Genomic DNA, 19334 nt, shown 5'->3' with positions numbered 1-19334 from the left:
ACGTGGACGCGATCCGCCTTTTATCTCGCCCTCAGAATTTCGTTGCTTATATGGAGTTACGAGGCACAGGGACTGACTCCGCGCCGCGGCTTCAGAGAAAAGTGACGATGATTTATGGATCTACGGGATCGATGAAAGGCAGGGTGAGAGGACTCGTGAAACACGAAGGAGGCAGGCAAATTTCGCGACAGTAACGACGCACCCGGGCACCTGTACGACACAGACAATGACGCTCGAGCTCGCGCTGTACAAGCTGACCAGCAGAAGGCGCGCATCGTCCGCCGTAATTTCCTCTTCGTAACGATCGTTTATAGCCAATCGAGGTTGCGCTACGTCTAGTTACGAGCGCGGTGTCAACCGGTCGCGCCGAAAAACGTAGCTCGCAGGCTGAAACTTTATATTCTTCTGTGAAATACGATTCAACTAGCCTGCTAGTAATTAATTCCCCCCCTCCGCGGCAAGCAACTCCGCTTTTTGATGATCGACTCGAGGGTCGGTGGGTATTACGCGCTCCGTGATAGGCTGCCTCGAGTTAAATGAGACGTGCAACTTTTTACCGGCGTTGTCATCAGCCAGCGGCGTTGCACGTTGGAAAAGTTATAAAAATTAAGTAGCCTGCTATAGACGCAAGGTTCGTAATCTCGCAAGCTTCGTGCTCCTTCGCTTTATCGAAGCAAAGTCTTCGTTATAAATGAAAATGCATTACATGTGTTTTCTTTTTTTAATCAAAGTAACTGTATTAAAAGAAGATATTTCCGTGCACCTAACATCACCTGCCAGTGAGCGAACGAATATTTTGCAACCTAATATTTGCGACTCTTGGTTGGAAGAAACATCGGCGGACCTGGAAGTCGCAAATCGTGGCGTGGCTCCACGTTTAACGACCTCGGAGGACGCTGGCAGGAATCAGGGACCGGAAATCACGACCAACTAATTTCGCAATATAAAAAGAGGGCTGGAGCAACTGTAGCCTGCCAACTGTAGACAAAGAGCGGCCGACCTGTCGTCTACCAGTAATCCGAAGCTGCTTGGGCGTGGGTGGGTAAGAAATCGCTAGGAACCCGCTCAGAAAGAGACGATGCACTGATTGCACCTAGCGAAGACGCGGTCTCGCGTTTATGACAGCAGCATTGGAGCAACCGATGGTCCGTACAGGTCGGTGCTTGGGCACAGTGTCTTATTATAGAGCAAGGGTGGAGGGCCGATAGAGGTCAAGAGGGAGGGGGATAAATTCTTGTTCCTCGTAGCTTTATTGCCGTAGTCACAGTCGGCGCAAAAAACGGGCAGTTACCTAATGAGCGGCAATTGAGTGGCGACCAATTACAGGAGGGGCCGGTCCAGCGCATAAAATGCAACCGTCCAATGAGCACTGTGTTCAGCATCTCTGCCCTTTCCTTCTCTCCCTTCGTTCCATCTGTACGCTTTGCCTTTTCCTTTTCTTCCACCTCTGCTCTGCTCTGCGACCGATCTTGGTCGTTCCGCTCGCGATCCCTCTCGCCGAACCGGACGGCGAGGGAAACGCCACTCGGAACGGAAAAGTACGCGGCGGAAATGAGAGGAGCAGGGAAACGAAAGGGAGACGGGAAGGACAGAGAGAGAGAGAGAGAGAGAGAGAGAGAAAGTGAAAGGGCAGGCCTCGTGTCGTCTCCGTTTCGTTCCTCGCGCGGTTAACATTCGAGCAGAGCGCTACCGGAAATTGAAGTACGTCACGGAATCGAAGGCTCGGTCTAATATAGTCGGCCGAATCAACGAGCTGCTGCTGCCTCGCCAGGCCGTGGAAATAACGCGTCTCTCGCTCTCTCTCTCTCTCCCTCTCTTTCTGTTCCGTAAATTTCCCCGTGTTCGATCAGCGCAAACGATAAAGCCAACGTAGCTTTACGTCGCGACGCTCGAATCGTTTTTCTGCACGAGAAAGGGCTATCAACCGCTGTTTCGTTATTGGATTATGATTGTTACTCGCCCCGTGGGACCTCGATCAAAAGACAAACTGTCGCTTGGTCGCATCCAGTGGCGAATTCTGGTCGATAGTTTCATTAAACCGCGCCGTTAAACATCTCGCGCTCCTCTGGCGAGGCGACGAAGCGATAAATCTGCCTGGAAATTTAATCGATCTCGCCGAAAAAGGTGCCGATGCCACGTAAAAAAAAAAGAGGAAGAAAGGACCGGCTTGGATAATAGCGTGAATCTTGGGGAGAGTCACGAAGCAATATGCATCTCGTCGCCTCGACGAAGACACTGTGCTCCTTGGACGCGGAGGAACGATCGAGCAGAAGGAACAAAAGTGAAGACGTTAACGCGGGCCAGTGACGTTGATTCGACGCGCTACCACGCGTTCGCGCCGTTCCTCCGTAAACGGCTTTGTACAGAACGTTAGGAGGAAAGCGTGACGCCCTACCACTTTGCTCGCCGCTTTTTTCCTCCTTTCTTTCGTTTGTTTGGAACATCACGATCCCGTGAATTAAGGTGCTTCGAGGGACGCGCCGTGCATGCATCGTTAACGCGATGGGAACCACTTTCCAGCGGAATTCCTCGTCCCCTGCGAGCGGCGATCCCATGGCGATTCTGGAAACTCGATGCGTCCCTGACAATTAGCCGCGTGGCGACAGCGCGCAACGCTTCCCCGCCTGATCGCCGTCATCGGCCGCAACTTCCACTTTCCTCCCTTCGTCTTTGTCGTTCCCGTCCATTGTGCCCCCGCCGCGCTCCTTCACCGCGAAATTAGAGAAAATTATGGTCGACAGCGTTTCCCTTTCGAAGGAACGGCGAGGAGCCCACGGCGCGATAGAGTCGCGACGCTAAAACTCGCGCACCGTGCCGGCTGAGAAACCTAGGCACCGATGATCTCTTCGGAGAATCGCTATTGCGGCTGCGCTCACGTTCGCGGATTTATTAATCAGGCTACACGTACGCGCGGGCTATTGGAATACGTTGGAGGAAACATATGGTCATCGTTCACGGCCGTCGCGATCATTAGAGGAAAGGTAATAATGTTTAACTGCAATTTACGACATCCTCGCTTTGCTGTTAATTGTAATTGCCATCTACGATGGCGGCGCGGTTAGCATACAGTGCTGCCAGCGGTAAGCAGATCTTCGAAACGATGTCACGCAAAGTAGCGATGCTTTAACCGTATTTTCCTTCTCTCTGCGCTCCTGGCTTCTTTCTTCCCCTCCGGCCGAGCTCGAAAGAAACGATCTCGGGCCGAGCGAACAATGTTACTGACCCCGTAAAACGTCACCGGTGACGTTTTAACGTAGCGCACGCAAATGCCCCGCGTCTCGCCGCGCTAATCAAGTCCGCGCCCTGTAAATTACCTACGCGGCTTTACCGCGCTTTCGAGACCCTCGAAATGTTATAGGCCCATTCGCTTTGCGCGAGGGAAAGGAGAGGCGCCAGATCTCCCCGAGGCGTAAGTAACAACACCGCGGAATATTTATCTCGAGCGCACCCCGTAAAGCGTTCGCGTCGCGAGGAGCGCGCGGAATCGTCGCGGTTCGCTCCGTAAATTTCAGCCGATAAGGAATAAGAAGATAGGACGTCTGCAGGCGCGCAGAATGCATAGGGATATCGCGCAGGCAAACGGAGCCGATCGGTTCGGCGGAATTTTCGCCAGCACAGGGGATCGAGCCGAGACGAGACGACTCGAGCTGGCCACTCGCCGTTGGTCGTTCGTCTTTGAAAGGGCACGGTCACGCGCGCACAGAATCGAGAAAATTTATTGGCGGAGGGCCGGCATGAATTTACGCGACGACGGCGCGATTATTTCATCCGAACGATAATTATCTCTCGGTGTAAGCTGCACACAAGGGGGAACGTTTCCTGCCGCAGTATTTGCATCGCTCGCCCTCGTTCCCGCGCTCCGCGGTTAATTAATAATTAGCGGGAAAAAAGAGCGGCCGTCGGTGCCCGAGCGTTGTTCTAATTGCGAACGTTTTGGCAAAGCATTCGGGGCGATTGATCCCGACGGAGACATTTAACTCGGTCGTTTTCACGATTAAGGGTTTCCCCGTTTGCTTCTTTTCGAGTGGAGAGATTAACTGGTCGAAGCGCGGCAATTAACGGTCCTCCTTTTTTCCGCGCAACGATTGCCCCCGCTCGGACGGTACATTTATTGCCGGCATCAAGGTAAACCGACGTCAATTTTCGCGTAAATAGGACGATCCCGCGAAACGGTGGTTGGCTACGCCATTGGTGGTTCGCGTGCGTTGGCGCTGCCGCGCGAACTCCGCCAATGTGATATATGCTAATTGCAATTACACCGCGTGTACGCTATCGCCGACTGGTCGGTGTTCGTTCGGTGCTCGGTGCCCCGCGTGACGGGCCACGGAGTTCCGCCAACTTTGCGCTAACTTACTAAACTCAAATTTAACTGGATCTCATTTGCCTCCACTTGTTCGAGCGTTATACCCTGTAACTCCGCTCCTCCTAGGCGGATTCAGCCGGTTAGCTTCGTCACGAATTGAATTACACCGTCCCGCGACGCTATCCTCCTCGCGGTCGCCACGTTTCCCGAGCTTCCGTGGCCGTGAAAAGTCACGGGGCCCTACCGGCCCGGCGAGAAAGCATAATCGAGCTCTCGGCGCACGGACGGTTTCGCGTTTACACACTGGAACAAGATCTATCTCTAGATGAATCGGCGATTAATTATAATGAAGATATTAAATTCTGTTGGCGAACCGGTGTGCGCACCTCGTCAGGCTTTGTAATAATATTCTTAATTATCGCTGCCGCGCGGTATTAAATTTATTCGCTGGCTGTCAGTCATTACCGAGCTTTATCGTGTAAAAGGATCGACATTTTTCTCCGAGGCCTTCGTGCCTGCAGTGCATTAGAAAAACATACAATGGGATCGTACCAAGCGGGATTATATTGACGTTAAATGAAATGAAATAAAGCACGCGACCCGGGACGCGGAGGTTAACGATACGACCACTTAATCGATATCGAATTACCCAATCGAATTTTCGCCCTCGCGGAAAAGTCACCCCTCTGTATTTGTTCGTCGAAATACGAAGAGTGAGGGGAAAACAGGGAATGCCACAAAACATTTTCTCTGTCGAGAAAATTATGTTTTAATACTTTAGTCGATCAGTGAAGAAACAAGGTAGAAAGGACTTAAGTTTCTTATGCAATTTTCTTTTAAAATAATTTCTTTCCAGTGCAGAATGGACATTTCCTATCTTAAACCAGTAGGTACTTATACCAGATATTTAACGATATCTTACGAGGGTATTTGAATTTTATAACCCTTTGTGATTCGACAGTTCTGTAGTCCCAGTTGCCACCAACAAAATACGAAAAATGGGCATTCCCTGTTTCGTCCCCGTGCCCTTTATACGCAGAATGCGCGATTCTCTCGCTATGCTCGCGGCGACTTCATTAGCATCGAACGGATCGGCAGGTTCGATGACCCTAGGTGGTTGCACCTAAGAGTAGCACATTACCGCGAACAATTAGATGGAATTACTAGCGTTCGTTTAAGATCAAAGGTGTGTCGTTTCGTGGGGGGAAAACTGTATAGAAAAATCGCGGCAGTGACAACGAGCACCTGCGTAACGGTTGCCGATCACGCGAGCTTAAAGTGTCTCTCAGCTGGAGGCATCGATCGATCTATAATATATTTTCTGTCTACTTATTACCAGGGAAATTCGTTCCGATACTGTGGATTAAGCTGACGACGAAAGTCGATAATGCTTGTCGGACGTTTAGCGTAGGGTAATTGTGGGAGAGATGCCGCACTGGGAGAGACGCCTATTTATTTTTCCAATTTTATTGTATTTTATAACTGTATAAATTGAAAAGATGTTTCATTTTACTTTGCTTTTAACTTAAACGTTTTTCGAAATGCGGCACCACTCCCGCACGTGCGGCGTCTCTCCTAAAAAATGGCTGCTCTTAGTTTCAATTTTTCAAGGGTGACAAGTATCAAAATTTTGATTCTCCTTAATGCTAGTAGCAGGACAAGATGTTCAACTAATAATATGTATCCTCGGAACAAATTTTCATTTGCAAAATTTAGACACGGTGACAATTCCGCGTAAGGCGCGGCAACTGTCCCACAATTACCCTAAACGTAGGGTGAAACGTGTGGGACTGCATACGCGTGGGTATGCGTAAGTACAGGCACGCAAATGGTAACAGATTTGCCACGGTTTATCGAGTCTAGCCGCTCGCGTTTCGTCAGTCGTGGAATCTACGGAATCACGATCCGTTCTGGTCACTGTGATCGCCGTTGCTCTTTCGATCCTAGGGAGAAGAGCAGGGTAATCGGGTGCTGAAACGAGAGTACAGGTAGGTAATCTAGGTACATACGAGCGGTCCTTTTTTTTTATTGATTTTAGGCAGCACCGCGCCGTTGCTCCTTTTATGTATTCCGCGAGGGGCCCGGCCCCTGCTGTACCAGCAGTTTAATGGACTTGTCCCTGCGAAGGAAAATAGATTCGAAAACGTTCGTACTGGCCTGGTGAAGCGATTGGAATCGGTGGTGGTGTAATAAAGTTAACCGACGAAAGAAGAGGCTGTTACGACTGCAGGATCGTAAATACATTAGTATTTACGCGGGGATTTGGAAAAGTACAGCCGCGCCGGTAAAAAACGCTCGGGCCCCGATCGCGATCGGACGATTCGCGTGTTTAATAAAAAAAAAAGGCGAGGAACAGGGAATGGCTGGTAAACGGCTCGTTGCAGCGTGCAATATCTGAATTATATATGCACTCGTAAAACTTGTAATACTTCCTAATTGCGCGTCGTTCTTCCTCGGTCGCGCGTTTTAGTAATTATTAGCCGGCGTGTATATCGCCGTAATTATGCGACACTTTGATTTGCCCGGGCATTCATCGATTTACACGCGCTCGCCGTGCACAGCCGCACGGACACGGCGGTGTGCATAGGTATGCGCGCCTGCTGGACCGCGCGCTCCGCCCATTCACCGAGCTCCCACATTTTATCTACGCCTTTCGTTAATCGAAACGCCGAGTATTTTATGGCCTTTTACTTTATCTATAGCTTCGGGGAAACACGTGTAACCGAAGCTGCAGTTTGCTTTTACGATACGAGACGCCACTGCCAGCGGCTAACTCGTAACGCGTCTTATTGATAACGAGCCTCTCGCGGAATTTCATAGAAAATACTATTCTCAGATTATTACGCTTCCTTCGTACGTCCCCGCGCAGGTGTGCGCACACGTACGCGTGTAATAATGTCAACGGAATGCGCGCTGTTGCTCCTCCGAGCCAGCTCCGAGAGGGGAAATCAACCGAGCCAGCCACTTTTATTACCACCGGCCGTCCCGACTGATTTTCGTACAAAGGCTTTTCTCCAGCCGTTCTCGCGCGGATCACTTCAGCCACGTCCTTATCGTCCGCCGAACGACTCATTTTCTTTTTTACGATAAGCCCCACCACCCCGAGGACCAGATCCAGTTATTCTCTTCTCGGGGACCACTTAAACACCCAAATGGACTCGATAATTTCATAATGATTTACCGTTCCTCTCTTTAAAACGCCACTCCGTTTCTTTTTTTCTGCCTCCTCCCATTCCCGCTGGTCGATTTTGTCGAGCCACCAGGTTTTTTCGTCACGCGCACCGCTCCGGCCTGACCCGAATACGGGGGAATTCGTCTCGCGAGTCTCAGCGGCGAGCAATCGCGACGATTATCGTTGCCGATCGCGGGCAAAAACTCGCGAGCCGGCGATCCAAGTCCACTAGTGACGCAGGAATTCTGAAATATCTATTCGGCCGCTGCTTCGTAATTGCTCGTAATTGATCGTACGGCCGAATTCTCTTCGTTAAAAGCCGAGGGGAGCGATCGTCGCGCAGTTTTACCAGGCGAAAAAAAAAAAACAGATGTCTCGCGATGGTCGCGAATGAAGAGTTCATTTTTACCTGACGGCGTCTACCGAGCAGCGCTCGAGCAATTACCTATCCGCGACTCGACGGTCGCGCGGCTATCCGCGCGACTTTTTTCGCGTCTCGCAGTTATCCGATAGCCAGTGCGTAACGCGCGACCCGGTTCTCATAGAAATCTCTGATCTAGACAAGGCGTTGCACGCGAGCGCCGAGGGAAGTCAGCCAGTCGTCCACCGAGACCTGTTATCCGCAGCGCTCGCGTCTCGTAGTCACCTCGTTAAGGGGACTCATTTGATTGGCTTCGCGGCGGACACCCGCGTAAAAGAAAAAACGCGTAAAATCATGTTGCAAAAATTCAGCCGGTCTGGCTTTTGCGAAGCCCATGAAAGCCACGAGAAACAGTCCCCTCGGTTGGGTAATAATTAAGCGTTTTATTGGACGTTCGAGTTACTCGGGTGTGTTCGAGCAATAACGTGGCCTAATCAGCGCGATGAATCTCTGGTTTTCTCCGTGTCCCGGTGAAATTCACGCGGTAATTGATAATTAGTGCGCGCGTTCGTAGCAACGTCGCGTCAGGGCACCGCGTAAGTGCCTAGTAAATAGACTCGTAACTGTGTATCCGCGTTGAATCTACCGCCTCGCAGATGGCCGGCAGCGCGGCTGTGCGCGCAGCTGCGCCCACTGCTGCCCCTTCGATATTTCCAATAAACTGCTCGCTAATTTTCAAACACATCGCTCCTCGATCGGTTTCGAACGCTCCTCGATCATTTGTATTCTTTGCACGGTCACTTTTGGCAGCATCTACTCTTACCTGTAGCGCCTACGTAGCAAATCCGGTGTTTGTTTTGCCGCGCGAATGGGTGGGCAGGGAAACGGTTGGACGGTTCGAGTTCCTTATCACGCGTTTAAAAGGCTTGGGAGCGTCTCATTTCCATCGCTAGTTAGACGCATCCGCGGGAGTAGAGAGTGGATTAGCCGTGCAAAAGGGTAGCCGGTACCTTTGAGCCTGGCTCGGGACTGCGTAACTCACACGAGCTCGTGCTCGCGCTCGCTCGCTTCGCGTTCTCTCGCTGTTCGACGCTTCAGACCGGGGGACTCTGATAACGATAATTAATGTTGCCCAGCGTTGATTATCCCGCACGCGATACCTCTGCTTACCCTTCTGCTCCGTTCGCCTCCTGCCTCGTCTCCCTTCCACTGGGCAGTCGCTTCTTCCTTCGAACTTGATCGAGCTTCACTCTCCCAACCTCCCTCGACCCGTACCGAACCCGTTTATACTCTTCAACGATCCCCGCGGTATCGTTCGGATTAAGATCGTCGAGCCTCTCCTGCGAGCAATGATTCTCTCTTGTCTCTTGTCTGGAGACGTCCACGGAATTAGAGGAGAATCTAACCGCGACTCGATTTATGTGCGAGGATAGATATTAATAAGGTGTCACCTAGGCGGAGAACGGTGTTGAAAGGTTACGATAAGCGAGGCACGAGGGGCTCGGACAATTGGCGAGGAAGAGTCGTTGTTTCTTGATTTCTTCGTGGCCCGTCGATGCAAAATTAATCATGCCCGCTAAGTTCCGAGAATCCATTAAGCGGCGTGCCGCGGCCAGGGACGCGGGGCCATATTAACTGGCTTCCACGATATCGCCATTAGGAATCTCGGTATACGGGCCAAAGAAGCGGCGTGTGATCCATGATTCCTCGTCAACAGCGATTGTCCGCTAAAATGAATATAAATCAAAGCTTCTGTCTCCCGAGCAAAGTGCTGTAATGGCCCCGCGAGCGGAGCCCGGGCTAACGACCCCTGTTTGTTTTGCAAGAATCGACGCCGGGGTAAAAACCAGAGATGATCGATCGCGCGAACAGTTACTCGGTAGCCTAGGATCCCGGCTCCCGCTGAACCGCTGAATCCCGCGCGGAGGATTTCGTTGTCGCGAGGAGGCCCTGTTTATCTCGTCGCTGTCGGCGCGCCGTCTAGACGGGCCGACAGAAAAATCCTCCGCGAGGAAATGCTCGCGTTCAGGTGGATTTACGAGCAGCGCCAACTTTTAGTGGACCATCGCGTAAGTGGACCTTCGAAAGGTCTAATCGTAAGTGCCTCTTCATTGCTGGTGCGTGCACCCGTCCGGCAGATAGCGGAATACCTCGGTAGGAAAAGGAAAAAAGGAAGGAAAGGGTGACTGCTCTTAACCGATCAGGGCCGTGCCACCTAATGGCTTTGCCGCGCCACGTGACTCTCGAATGTTTAATGCGGGTCCGCAGGTGATCGCGAGTAAACGGTCGACGAGCATAGTTTCATCTCGAGGCGCGACTCTCCGAGCGTCAAGCGTCAAACCGGCCATCCATCTGGAAGCTAAGCTAATTGTAAGCTATGCTATGGTATCGTATGCCACGATATGCTATCCTATAAAACATAAAGAATATCGCACAGCTTAGCTTAGTTTTCGGTGGAAACGGTTCCGTAAAGCCGGGAAACCACTTGAAAGCTAAACCAAGTTCTACTATTGCTATGCTATGTCTGGCTGTGCTATGAAACACAAAAACATAGCATTGGGTGACCTGTCCAGTGAACGAATATCTCCCAGTGAATTAATCGCGCTCACTTCGCGTTGAAACTTACACCGAAATTTAGAGTGGACATCCACAGACGTCTCGCAAAAGCGTTTTCCTTTTTACTTGTACGGCATTAATTCCGTTTATTCAACAGTTGTCTTCACTGGCAAACGTGGTCATTTCTTCCTTTACCAGTTAATGAACAATAGGGTGGCTCTTATTTAGTATTGGTGAAACCCTCCAGAATAGTTGGAAATAATTAAAAAAAAATTTGGAGATTTCGAGATTTCGGGAATTGGCTGGACAAGTTTAGTTGATCCGCTCGCGTATATCGTGCCCCGTGGGTGGAGCGCGTTAGGAACGCGGCCCGTTATCGAGTCGTGAATAGCGGGTCGGCTTCGTGGTGGGCCTGCTATCTTAACCGAATTTACGGAAAACACTTTGCTCGCTGACCACCGTCGCCAGGAATGCTTGTCCTGCCACCGGCCAACGATCGGCATTCCTGGCATCCTCTTCGGGCCCTGGCTGGCTGCGCTTCCAAATCGACGATCGTGTTAAACTCGTGTTTCCTAATGGATTCTCCGAATCGTCATTCGCTCCTCGAATCACTCAAAACGATTGCTGGAACGGACGTTCCTTCTTGCTGTTTGAGTGGCGGTTTGCGATCCTCCTGAAATCTTAATTCGATCGATCCATGATCCATCGAGGGGCAATTACACCGGCCCGCCGCGCCGCCCGTCCCCTCTGCCGGGGAGGGGAAACGGCTCCGTCGGCGTCGTGGAAGAAGCTTGTAATAGTGGATAGTTGGTTCCTGGTGCGGAACTAATGACAAGCACGGTGACGAACGGCGACAAAGAACAGTTAGTGGCTGGGCTGCGGGAGCGCAGATCGGCAGCGTGATGTCTCGCTACGCTGCCTTTCGACGAACAAACACCTGTGCCCGTAGCCTATTGTGCGCGATTAAGGGACAAATCGAATCGAGGCAAAAAGAGCTGACCGTCGGGATCGACACTCGTCTCTATTAACGTATCGTCATCGGCGCGATGTCTGGAGCTTGACTCGTCCTCGTCCGATTGCCAGAGGACAAGCTGAGCGTTCCATGCGCAATCAGATACCGGGAGGGAATTAGCCGAGCACTCGGACGACATATGTCAGCAACGTTGTAGCGAAGTTATCGAGATCCCGGTAACGACCACTTACGTTCTTAAGACCATAAATTAGGGCATCTCTTTAGTTAAATTTATCTACGCGGTAAAGGGAGTCTAATGGCTGGACGCCGAGACGAGGAGACGACGACGAAGAAGTCATCGTCGAGGGACTACGGCCCGGCCGTGTCCCGCGAACCGCGACCATTAAAAACTTCCTCCTCCGGAGACCCTGCCGAGCCCGAGAGAAAAGTTTTCGCCGCGGAGAAAAATGCAGACGTCGAGTCGCGTCCGCGTCGCGTCGCGCCGAACCCCGTCCGACCGGATGGATGGGAGATTGAATCGGAGGAAAGGAGCGATCAGACGCGCTACGAGTTGATCCGGAGGTGCTCGTAATCGCGAATACGGGAAAAGAAGCGACGATCTCTGTTCGGGCTGTCGAAGCGTGTCGGTGTCCGGGGCAAAAACTGCCCGCTTGCGGAGCGATCGATCGGCACACGCTTTCCGCGCGATCGATATAATTAACTCCGGATGATTAACGAGAGCTCGTTCGAAAATTCTAAGGACGCTTTGGTTTTTACGAGGGGCGGCCCGTTGCACGCGATGGATAATATTAATTCTTACGACCGTAATAAAGTAGCGACTTTATCCCGGACGTATGACGCGTAATCGACAGCCCGTAATATCATCAAAGTAATGTTGTATTTCGGGAACGACACTTTTCGTGGTATCTTTACAAGGGATCGCGGGTCGGCCTCGCATATTTTTAGGACGACCATAATTACGGGTGTAATTTTACCGGTCATTAAGGCACGCACCTGCCGATAATCTAGGCAATCTCGTCCTACGACCAGATCTGATAACGATAATACTGTTACGTGTAATAACGTTTCATTGTGCTAGTCCAACATTACCGTAAGTCGTAAGTCGACTGCGCGATGCCAGCAGTAAGTTACGTGCCCAGCCAACCGACTTCATTCCGTCTACACTTTCCATCGTATTTCATTACGTCCGACAAAGTAGCATAATTTATTATTAATCAACATTTTCGGGCTACACGGTGCTTCCGGGGACGATCCCGACGCCGGCCACGGTATAAATAGATTGAATTTCATTAAAAATTTCAGAGAAATAAGGAGGCGTAATTATAACTCGTTCCTGTTGCTTTCGTTCCTCGACAAACAAGAAGGAAAGCAGAGAGAAACCCGAAGCGCGCCTTTATGCCCTTCGTTTTCTATTGATTTAAAAAGTCTCCATTAATTATCTTCTAATTGTCGTTTCACTGGATGCACGCGTCCCCGGTACCCGTGCTGTTAATTTTTCTTTTTCCATCATTTTCTCCCCGCGTTGGACGTCGATGCGCTCCGCTAGCGGAGCACAAGTTAACGAGGTGAGCGTTCTACGTATATTTACTCGGGGCCCGCCTTGGGTCTCGTTTTATTGAGTCATATATCAAAACTGGGGACCCGAGAAAGCGGAGGGAGAGGGAAAGCGCCGGCGTTTCTGGCCTTCGTCCCGAGTGATAGAATTCCCTCGTTTGTCCAGGGAGCCGCCCGGATTGCTTCTCATTGTTTCGCGGGGGTCGAATTAAATTCGGTCGGTTCATCGGACCATTTTCCCTTCTCGTAGCGCGATGTGATCAGCGGTGGCCCGCGGAATTGTCCGGATAGTAAAGGTTCGCGGTGGATTGAAACGTTTTCGAAGGCAGGGTCGAGGGCGAGACGAGTCGAGTACGGTTCCTCGGCCACGGGTGGAGTGGTAGAGTGGAAGAGCGTGGGTTTCCTGCAGCCGTGCCCCACATTCCAATAAATAACGAAACAAAAGAGCTGGAAATCCACCCCTCCTCGCCTGGTTTCGGCCTGCCGCCATATTTACATCCGATAACGAGCCGCCGGTAGATATTTACATTTTTAATAGCATAAACCCACAGACCTGACGGCCCTTTCGAATAATATTTCCCTTCTGCGCCCGTTCCCTCGCCCCGTCGCCATCGACGACCCCACCGTGGACGCCATTTATTAGCCCTAATTGATCGAAAGGGGTACCTATACCCTACCTCCTCGCCCTTCCCCTCCCTCGGTGGTGCACGCGAGCGTGCAGGGCTGTTTATGCGTTCGTCCGAGAGAGAAATTTCATCAGGGAACACGGCCAGAGGGCTATAACGACTGGTCGAAGAGGGAACCATCGTTTACCGCACTGCACATGACGCCGCGCGCCGGTGTTTGAGGAGCGATTAGGCCAGGCGGGTTAACAGGTGACGGCTACGTAAATCGAAAAGGCTGCGGAGAGCTCGGGGGGCGGGTCGAAATGCGGGATACAAGGGAAGAATGCTCTAATGGAATCGTCACGGTGGAAAAGTCGGCAATTTACGATCGGGTAAGCAGGGTGAAATGGAGGGTGGAAGAAAGGGGTGGGAGCGGAGTGGACTCTGGCCTGAGTCCAGTGGGAGGGTTAATTGGATGGAGTGTTTGAGCTCGCAATTAGCGATTAGCAATTACTCGGTATCGAAATGGCGGGGAGGGTCGAGGAGGAGACGGTGGAGCTGGAGGAGGGTAGCGGAGACGGGGCGAGGGTTCGGCTGTCTCGGGTCGACGGAGCGATTAATGAGCCAATCGGCTAATAACGCGTCACGCAAGAATACGCGGTAACCGTTTCACTTCGCGTCGCGTTGCCGTCCGTTTCATATTCTTGCCGTTATTATCCCCGAAGCTGGGACGCTGCCGTTGCCACATCCTCACTCCCACGAGGATCGTTGCTCGTTCCGCGATTACAGCCCTCCCATTACGCGAGCGGGACGCTTTTCGCGATCTATTGGAACGGCCGGGCCTGTGCAAAGATCAATGTTTCACGATAGATAAGCCTCCTCCTCCCCGTTCTATTTTACAATCGAGTATTAGCCGAGTAATGCGCTTTAATGATCCGTGCACAGAGAATGGATAGACTGTGCGCCGAGGCTCGCGCGCGACCCAGACTCGTTCCGCTAACCCCTTCGTGCGCTCAGCATCCGCTCTGCCCGCGGATTGTAAATGGCGTGGTTTCTGCTGGCGAAGGAAAACGCCAGCGACGATCCATCCAGCTCGCAAGGTCCGGAAAGCAAGAGCTTTCGAGGGTGGAAGCAGTCGAACAGCGGCCACAAGCTTCTTGGAAACTGATAGGTAGCGGGACCGGGTGAAATATACGCGAGGCTCGCGCGGGATAAAGCTCTGCTAATTGGTGGCGAGGGTGCACACTAACCGAAGTGCTCGAGCCGCGTAATTAGAAACCTAAGTAGCTTTTAATGCATGCGGATTGCGTTTCCGCAGGCCGAAGAATTGCTGTGGTTCGTTCCGCACTCTCTGCATACTAAAGGGTTTTCCCGTTGACAGTAATAAATAAATAAATCCCGGCTAATTTATTTGATCGCGCCAAAATGCTCGACTCTCCTTCGCCGTAATAATACTTGATCTCGCCCCTTCTTGCGCTCCCTCTCCAGCCGCGACAGGAAAAGAAGAAGTCGCCAAATCTGGTCTCCGCCTCCTCCGAATTCTTGCATTGCTCGCGTGCCTCGCCGCGGAAAACCATAACGAGAGGTTAACGAGGGAAATTGGCACGATCGACGAAAAAAAAAAGGACAGCGAGGTGCTCGAGCGAGTCTCGAGTTTGGTAGGGACGATTAACCGAACCAGAGCTCTGGACGACATTCCGAGCGTTTCGTGCGTCCACGATTTCCGCGCGATGGAGGCGGCCAGAACGGCGCGGCGGTTCTCGGAGCTGGCTGCTTAAGCAGGCCCTAACGAGGAGCGGAAAGCCAGCGAGAATCGTGCTCTACGCACGCGAGCGACTGTGTGGGTCTTAGATACAGTGTAAGGACCCTTAATAACAATGTCGTTTATAGTTAGTACATGGGCGGAGGTTAGTTAGCGAGGATCGCCACGGATGCTCGCCGGCTCGAGGCCAGGGGAAAGGGAACGCTAATAAAACACAATTAGCGGCTCTACTGGGCCGACCAATCACCAGGTTCCGCGGTCTATCGTGTACGCGCGCGTAAAACTCCGACACCGGTTATTTATGGCTTTCCTGGCGCGCGTTATTGAGAGGAGGAGGAGGAAGATGCTGGTGTTTCTTTTTCGCAATCAGCTTGCTCGTTTTTCGCGGTTGCCGCCACAGGGACGAGCCTGTCGGCAGCGATATTTATCCGGAGAAATCGAGAACGAACGAATGCCACCGCGGCGACATCTTGGGCGCCATCCCTTCGGCGAGGGTGGCCGAATTCGACGGGGGAGCCCATGTCCCGGCGCGGCGGGCGAACACCCTCCTCTATCGAAGCCAATCGACCGCCAACTACCCCCCCGTTAATCGGGGAGCCTCATTGGCGGAGTTCAACCCTCCGTTTAGCTGCCATTTCCGATTCATAGAGGAACGAACCGCACGGCGATAAGGCGAAAGCTAAAGTACACTGTATTCCGCCACGGAGCTTCGCGCGTGACGAATAGGTACGTGTGGAAACAGAAATATATTTGAAAAAAGAGGAACAAGGAAACGACAAAGTTACGCGATACCTGCCAGCTAATGCGGCTGTAATTGCCGGACGATTAAGCGTACTTTGTTAGTAAAATTACTCGGCGAGCGAGTAGCCAAGCGGGTGACGCATCGTCTTGAGCCTTGGTGCACGTTGCGCCTGCTTATCTACGCTGCCAGGTAATTATTGTTTACACTGTTACGATGCTCGAGGACTCGCGGCGAGTCGCATCCAGTTCGATCGAATCGAATCAAGTGAAATGAGTCGCGCGACAGAGTGGCGAGGCGGGCCGAGAGGCAGGGCAGGTCCCTGCCGATTAATATGCGCGAGGCGACACCGGCACCGTCGCGTCGACGACCCCGCGGGCACGTAATTTGTTAATCGACGCGCTATCTTGTTAATTACCCGATAACGAGGCGATACGGCGTGCTCGCGGAATGACATTCCGTTATCGCGCGCGGGCTCGTTTCGGTTTATCGCCGACGGCTAAATGGTAATTTGCTATTTATTTTCCCAGAGGAAAGTCGAGTAATGCGAGTTATCGCGGTTACCAGGTAGTTTGCATACCTATCGACCAAGTAGAAACCCGGCGGGGCCAGGCGTTTCTGGCCGGGTCGGGTCGATTTCCTCCAGTCGGCAATTCGGAATCGAGGCGCGCACGATTTTCCAAACTGGACCGATGAGTCCTGGCCATATTCTCTCTGTCGCGTCGAAATCGAACCGTCGGTTTTCGATGGCTGGGCGATGAAGGGAACCTCGCTCGTTTCGCGTAACTCGTTTAATTGGGGCGGTCGGGAAGGAGTATTAATTTACCTTCGATACGTGTCGGCAATAACGACATTGATACACTTCTTGCCGGGCCCAGGGGGGCAACAGAGCTAATTTCAACTTAATCGTCGTCTTATCGCAATTTACCGAGTATAAGTGAGCCTTAATTGACTCGATCGCTGTACAAGGAGTGGTTGTTCCTGCTGGAGCACGGAGCACAAAAGGCGCTCGGCCGCAAAAACGGTCGGCTGGAACGAGCGTTTCTCGGTCGTGCGGAATGTCGAACGGTTCGGTTCCTAGAAAGTTCGTCTCCGCGATCGGTCGAGATCTCCTTTCGACGATCTTTACCTGCCGATCGTGCCCGAGCGCCGGTCAGACGTAGCGCGGTTCGTCAACAACGCTCCGGAATACTGACAGCACCGAGTTCACCTGAATGAGTCGCCGCTGTTTACACGCGACTCTCATCCCCTTCCGTGCCGCGAATGAACTTGTCGCTACGCGGCCCAAAACTGGCAACCGAGTCGATCAACAAAGCCCGCGGATTCCATAGGTACCTACCCGTTCCTCCGGAGTTTTAGTCAATCGCGGATAATCGCGGGAAAGCTAGGAGAACGTCCGGTGTTCCTCGGGCGGTTTCTCGCGGACAGAATTCGCGAGATCGCGCGGAACGCTATAATTGCTACGCATTAACCTGTTAACCGAGGGAGCCGCGATAATTCGCTGTTAAGCATGATAAAGGCAGTAAAGGCACATTTTTCCAGTGCACGGCGAGGCTCGCTATTGGAGAAACCGCTCAATTAGCGGGTTAACAGGTAGAGTGGAGTTTAGCTGGTAGAACAGGTAAACTCACTTTGCGTCGGTTCCGTGTCGTCGGCCGCAGGAAGGTCCGCTTCCTCGACGTCCACCAAGCTCCGGATGCTGAACACACTCTTGGCGACTCTTGTTTTCTGAAGGTCACCCACACCCTCCGTCGCTCTTCTCGGCGTCGTGCTGAGGTCCATCGTCGTTGGGAAACGTGCGGGGCCAGGTGAGAGTAACGCTCTCACAGTACTCCTGATGCACACCGTAATCGCAACGTCCTCCTCGTCGGCATCGTACCGCTTGCAATTCGCGCCGCAATCCTGGGGCTTGATCGTTCTCGTCGCGAGAGAACTCGTCGTCGCGATGGTGCTCGTGGTTGGTCTCTGTTTATCGAGGTACTCGCGGCGGCGCTCGTCGTCGACGCGTCAAAGGAAGCCAAGGTTCCCAGTCGCATTTGCCGCTCGTTGGCGACGTGATTTTCACGCGACCGTCGCTGAGGCACGACAGCGACGCTCTGGGTCCCACGGTCGCGGGACGTACATTTCGTTTGCCGGCCAGCAAGGATCCGAATCCGCGGCGCGGCGCCCGATCACATCGAGCGATGTCTGGCCCCTTTCCTCTTATCGTTTCCCCAAATTCTTATCCGACCGATCCGCCAGCTTCGAGTACCATTTAATTGCACGCCGGAAATTTGATATTTGTCCGTAAGCTGGCAACGTTCAGCCCGCGTCGATAGCGCGTACCCAACAGTCGGCCCGAGGATGGATCGTCACGTTTCCGGCGAAGCTTCGTGCCTCTTCATCAAGCGCACTGCGCGGCTCCGCTCGGATCCTTGGACTGGAGGATCTCGCGGTCCTGGTGAGTGCGACTGGCTGGTCGTTCGCCGGTGAGTTCCGTGAAACCGGCCACACGGGGCAATCTTCGCGCGTTATCGGTCCGATCGTTATCAGTGGCGCGTATCATTGCACACTGAACGGGATCGCCTTGTAGCCGCTATCGTGCAAAAACTACACCTTGTATACCAACGCTTTCGCGTTACCTGGAAATATCAATGAACCCGCGATCGGAGTCACGGCAGGCTCGTCGACCTTTCTTGTTGTGTTTATCGCTCGCCTCGTCCCCTCATTACTGGCGAATTTCCGCGCGTTGCTTTGAATCCGTGAACGGGCCGCGCCAACCGTCCAATCATCGATCATTCTTCTCCTCTTCTCGCCAGATCCCGACGGCGTTTCACGGGCAAGCTCGCCGGACGCGCACCGTCACTCGCCGCCTCTCCGAATACTAATCGCCGATCGCCGACAACGTTATCGAGAGTCTAAAACCGCGTGTCATCGTCGTACGGCGCACAGTCCACGGTTCAGGAGCTCCGAACGATCTCGCAGGTTTATTGCGCGCGTGGCGTGGCGGCAGGTAGCGAGCAACCGCGGCCAGTGGTTCGTCGATTGCCGAGGCTGTCGGTTGACGACTGACGATCGACGGACGGCCGATGGAAGAGGTGAAAAAGCGAACGGTGCGTGGTCCCACGGAGGCACGCGACGAGCAGACGGGAAGCAGGAGCGGGCAGCGGCGAGCACACGCGTATCGCGAACTCCTGTTCGGCAATGTTCGCGTTCGCGTTCCCTCCACCGCGAGAAGGTCGATCGTGTCCCAAGGTGGAACCCACCTGGCAGAGGGGAAGGTGGAACATCGAGACCGCCTTCCTCGAACAAAATGGAGTTTTCTCGGGC

The 19334-nt window shown here is 52.7% G+C and overlaps 1 protein-coding gene across 1 annotated transcript in view; it reads right to left on the bottom strand.

The window, feature by feature from the left end:
- The window catches only part of LOC143369505 (homeobox protein aristaless), a 62707-nt gene extending 43490 nt beyond the window's left edge, over window positions 1-19217 (bottom strand). Inside the window, exon 1 of the mRNA XM_076813545.1 lies at window positions 17657-19217. Within this exon, the coding sequence (XP_076669660.1) occupies window positions 17657-17807 (151 nt within the window). The 5' untranslated portion in view covers window positions 17808-19217. The remainder of the gene's footprint in view (window positions 1-17656) is intronic.
- Window positions 19218-19334: the final 117 nt, after the last annotated feature.

Source organism: Andrena cerasifolii, chromosome 5 (assembly GCF_050908995.1).
Source record: "Andrena cerasifolii isolate SP2316 chromosome 5, iyAndCera1_principal, whole genome shotgun sequence".
Classification (NCBI taxonomy): Eukaryota; Metazoa; Arthropoda; class Insecta; order Hymenoptera; family Andrenidae; genus Andrena; species Andrena cerasifolii.
This window is presented reverse-complemented; position numbering and strand designations above follow the sequence as displayed.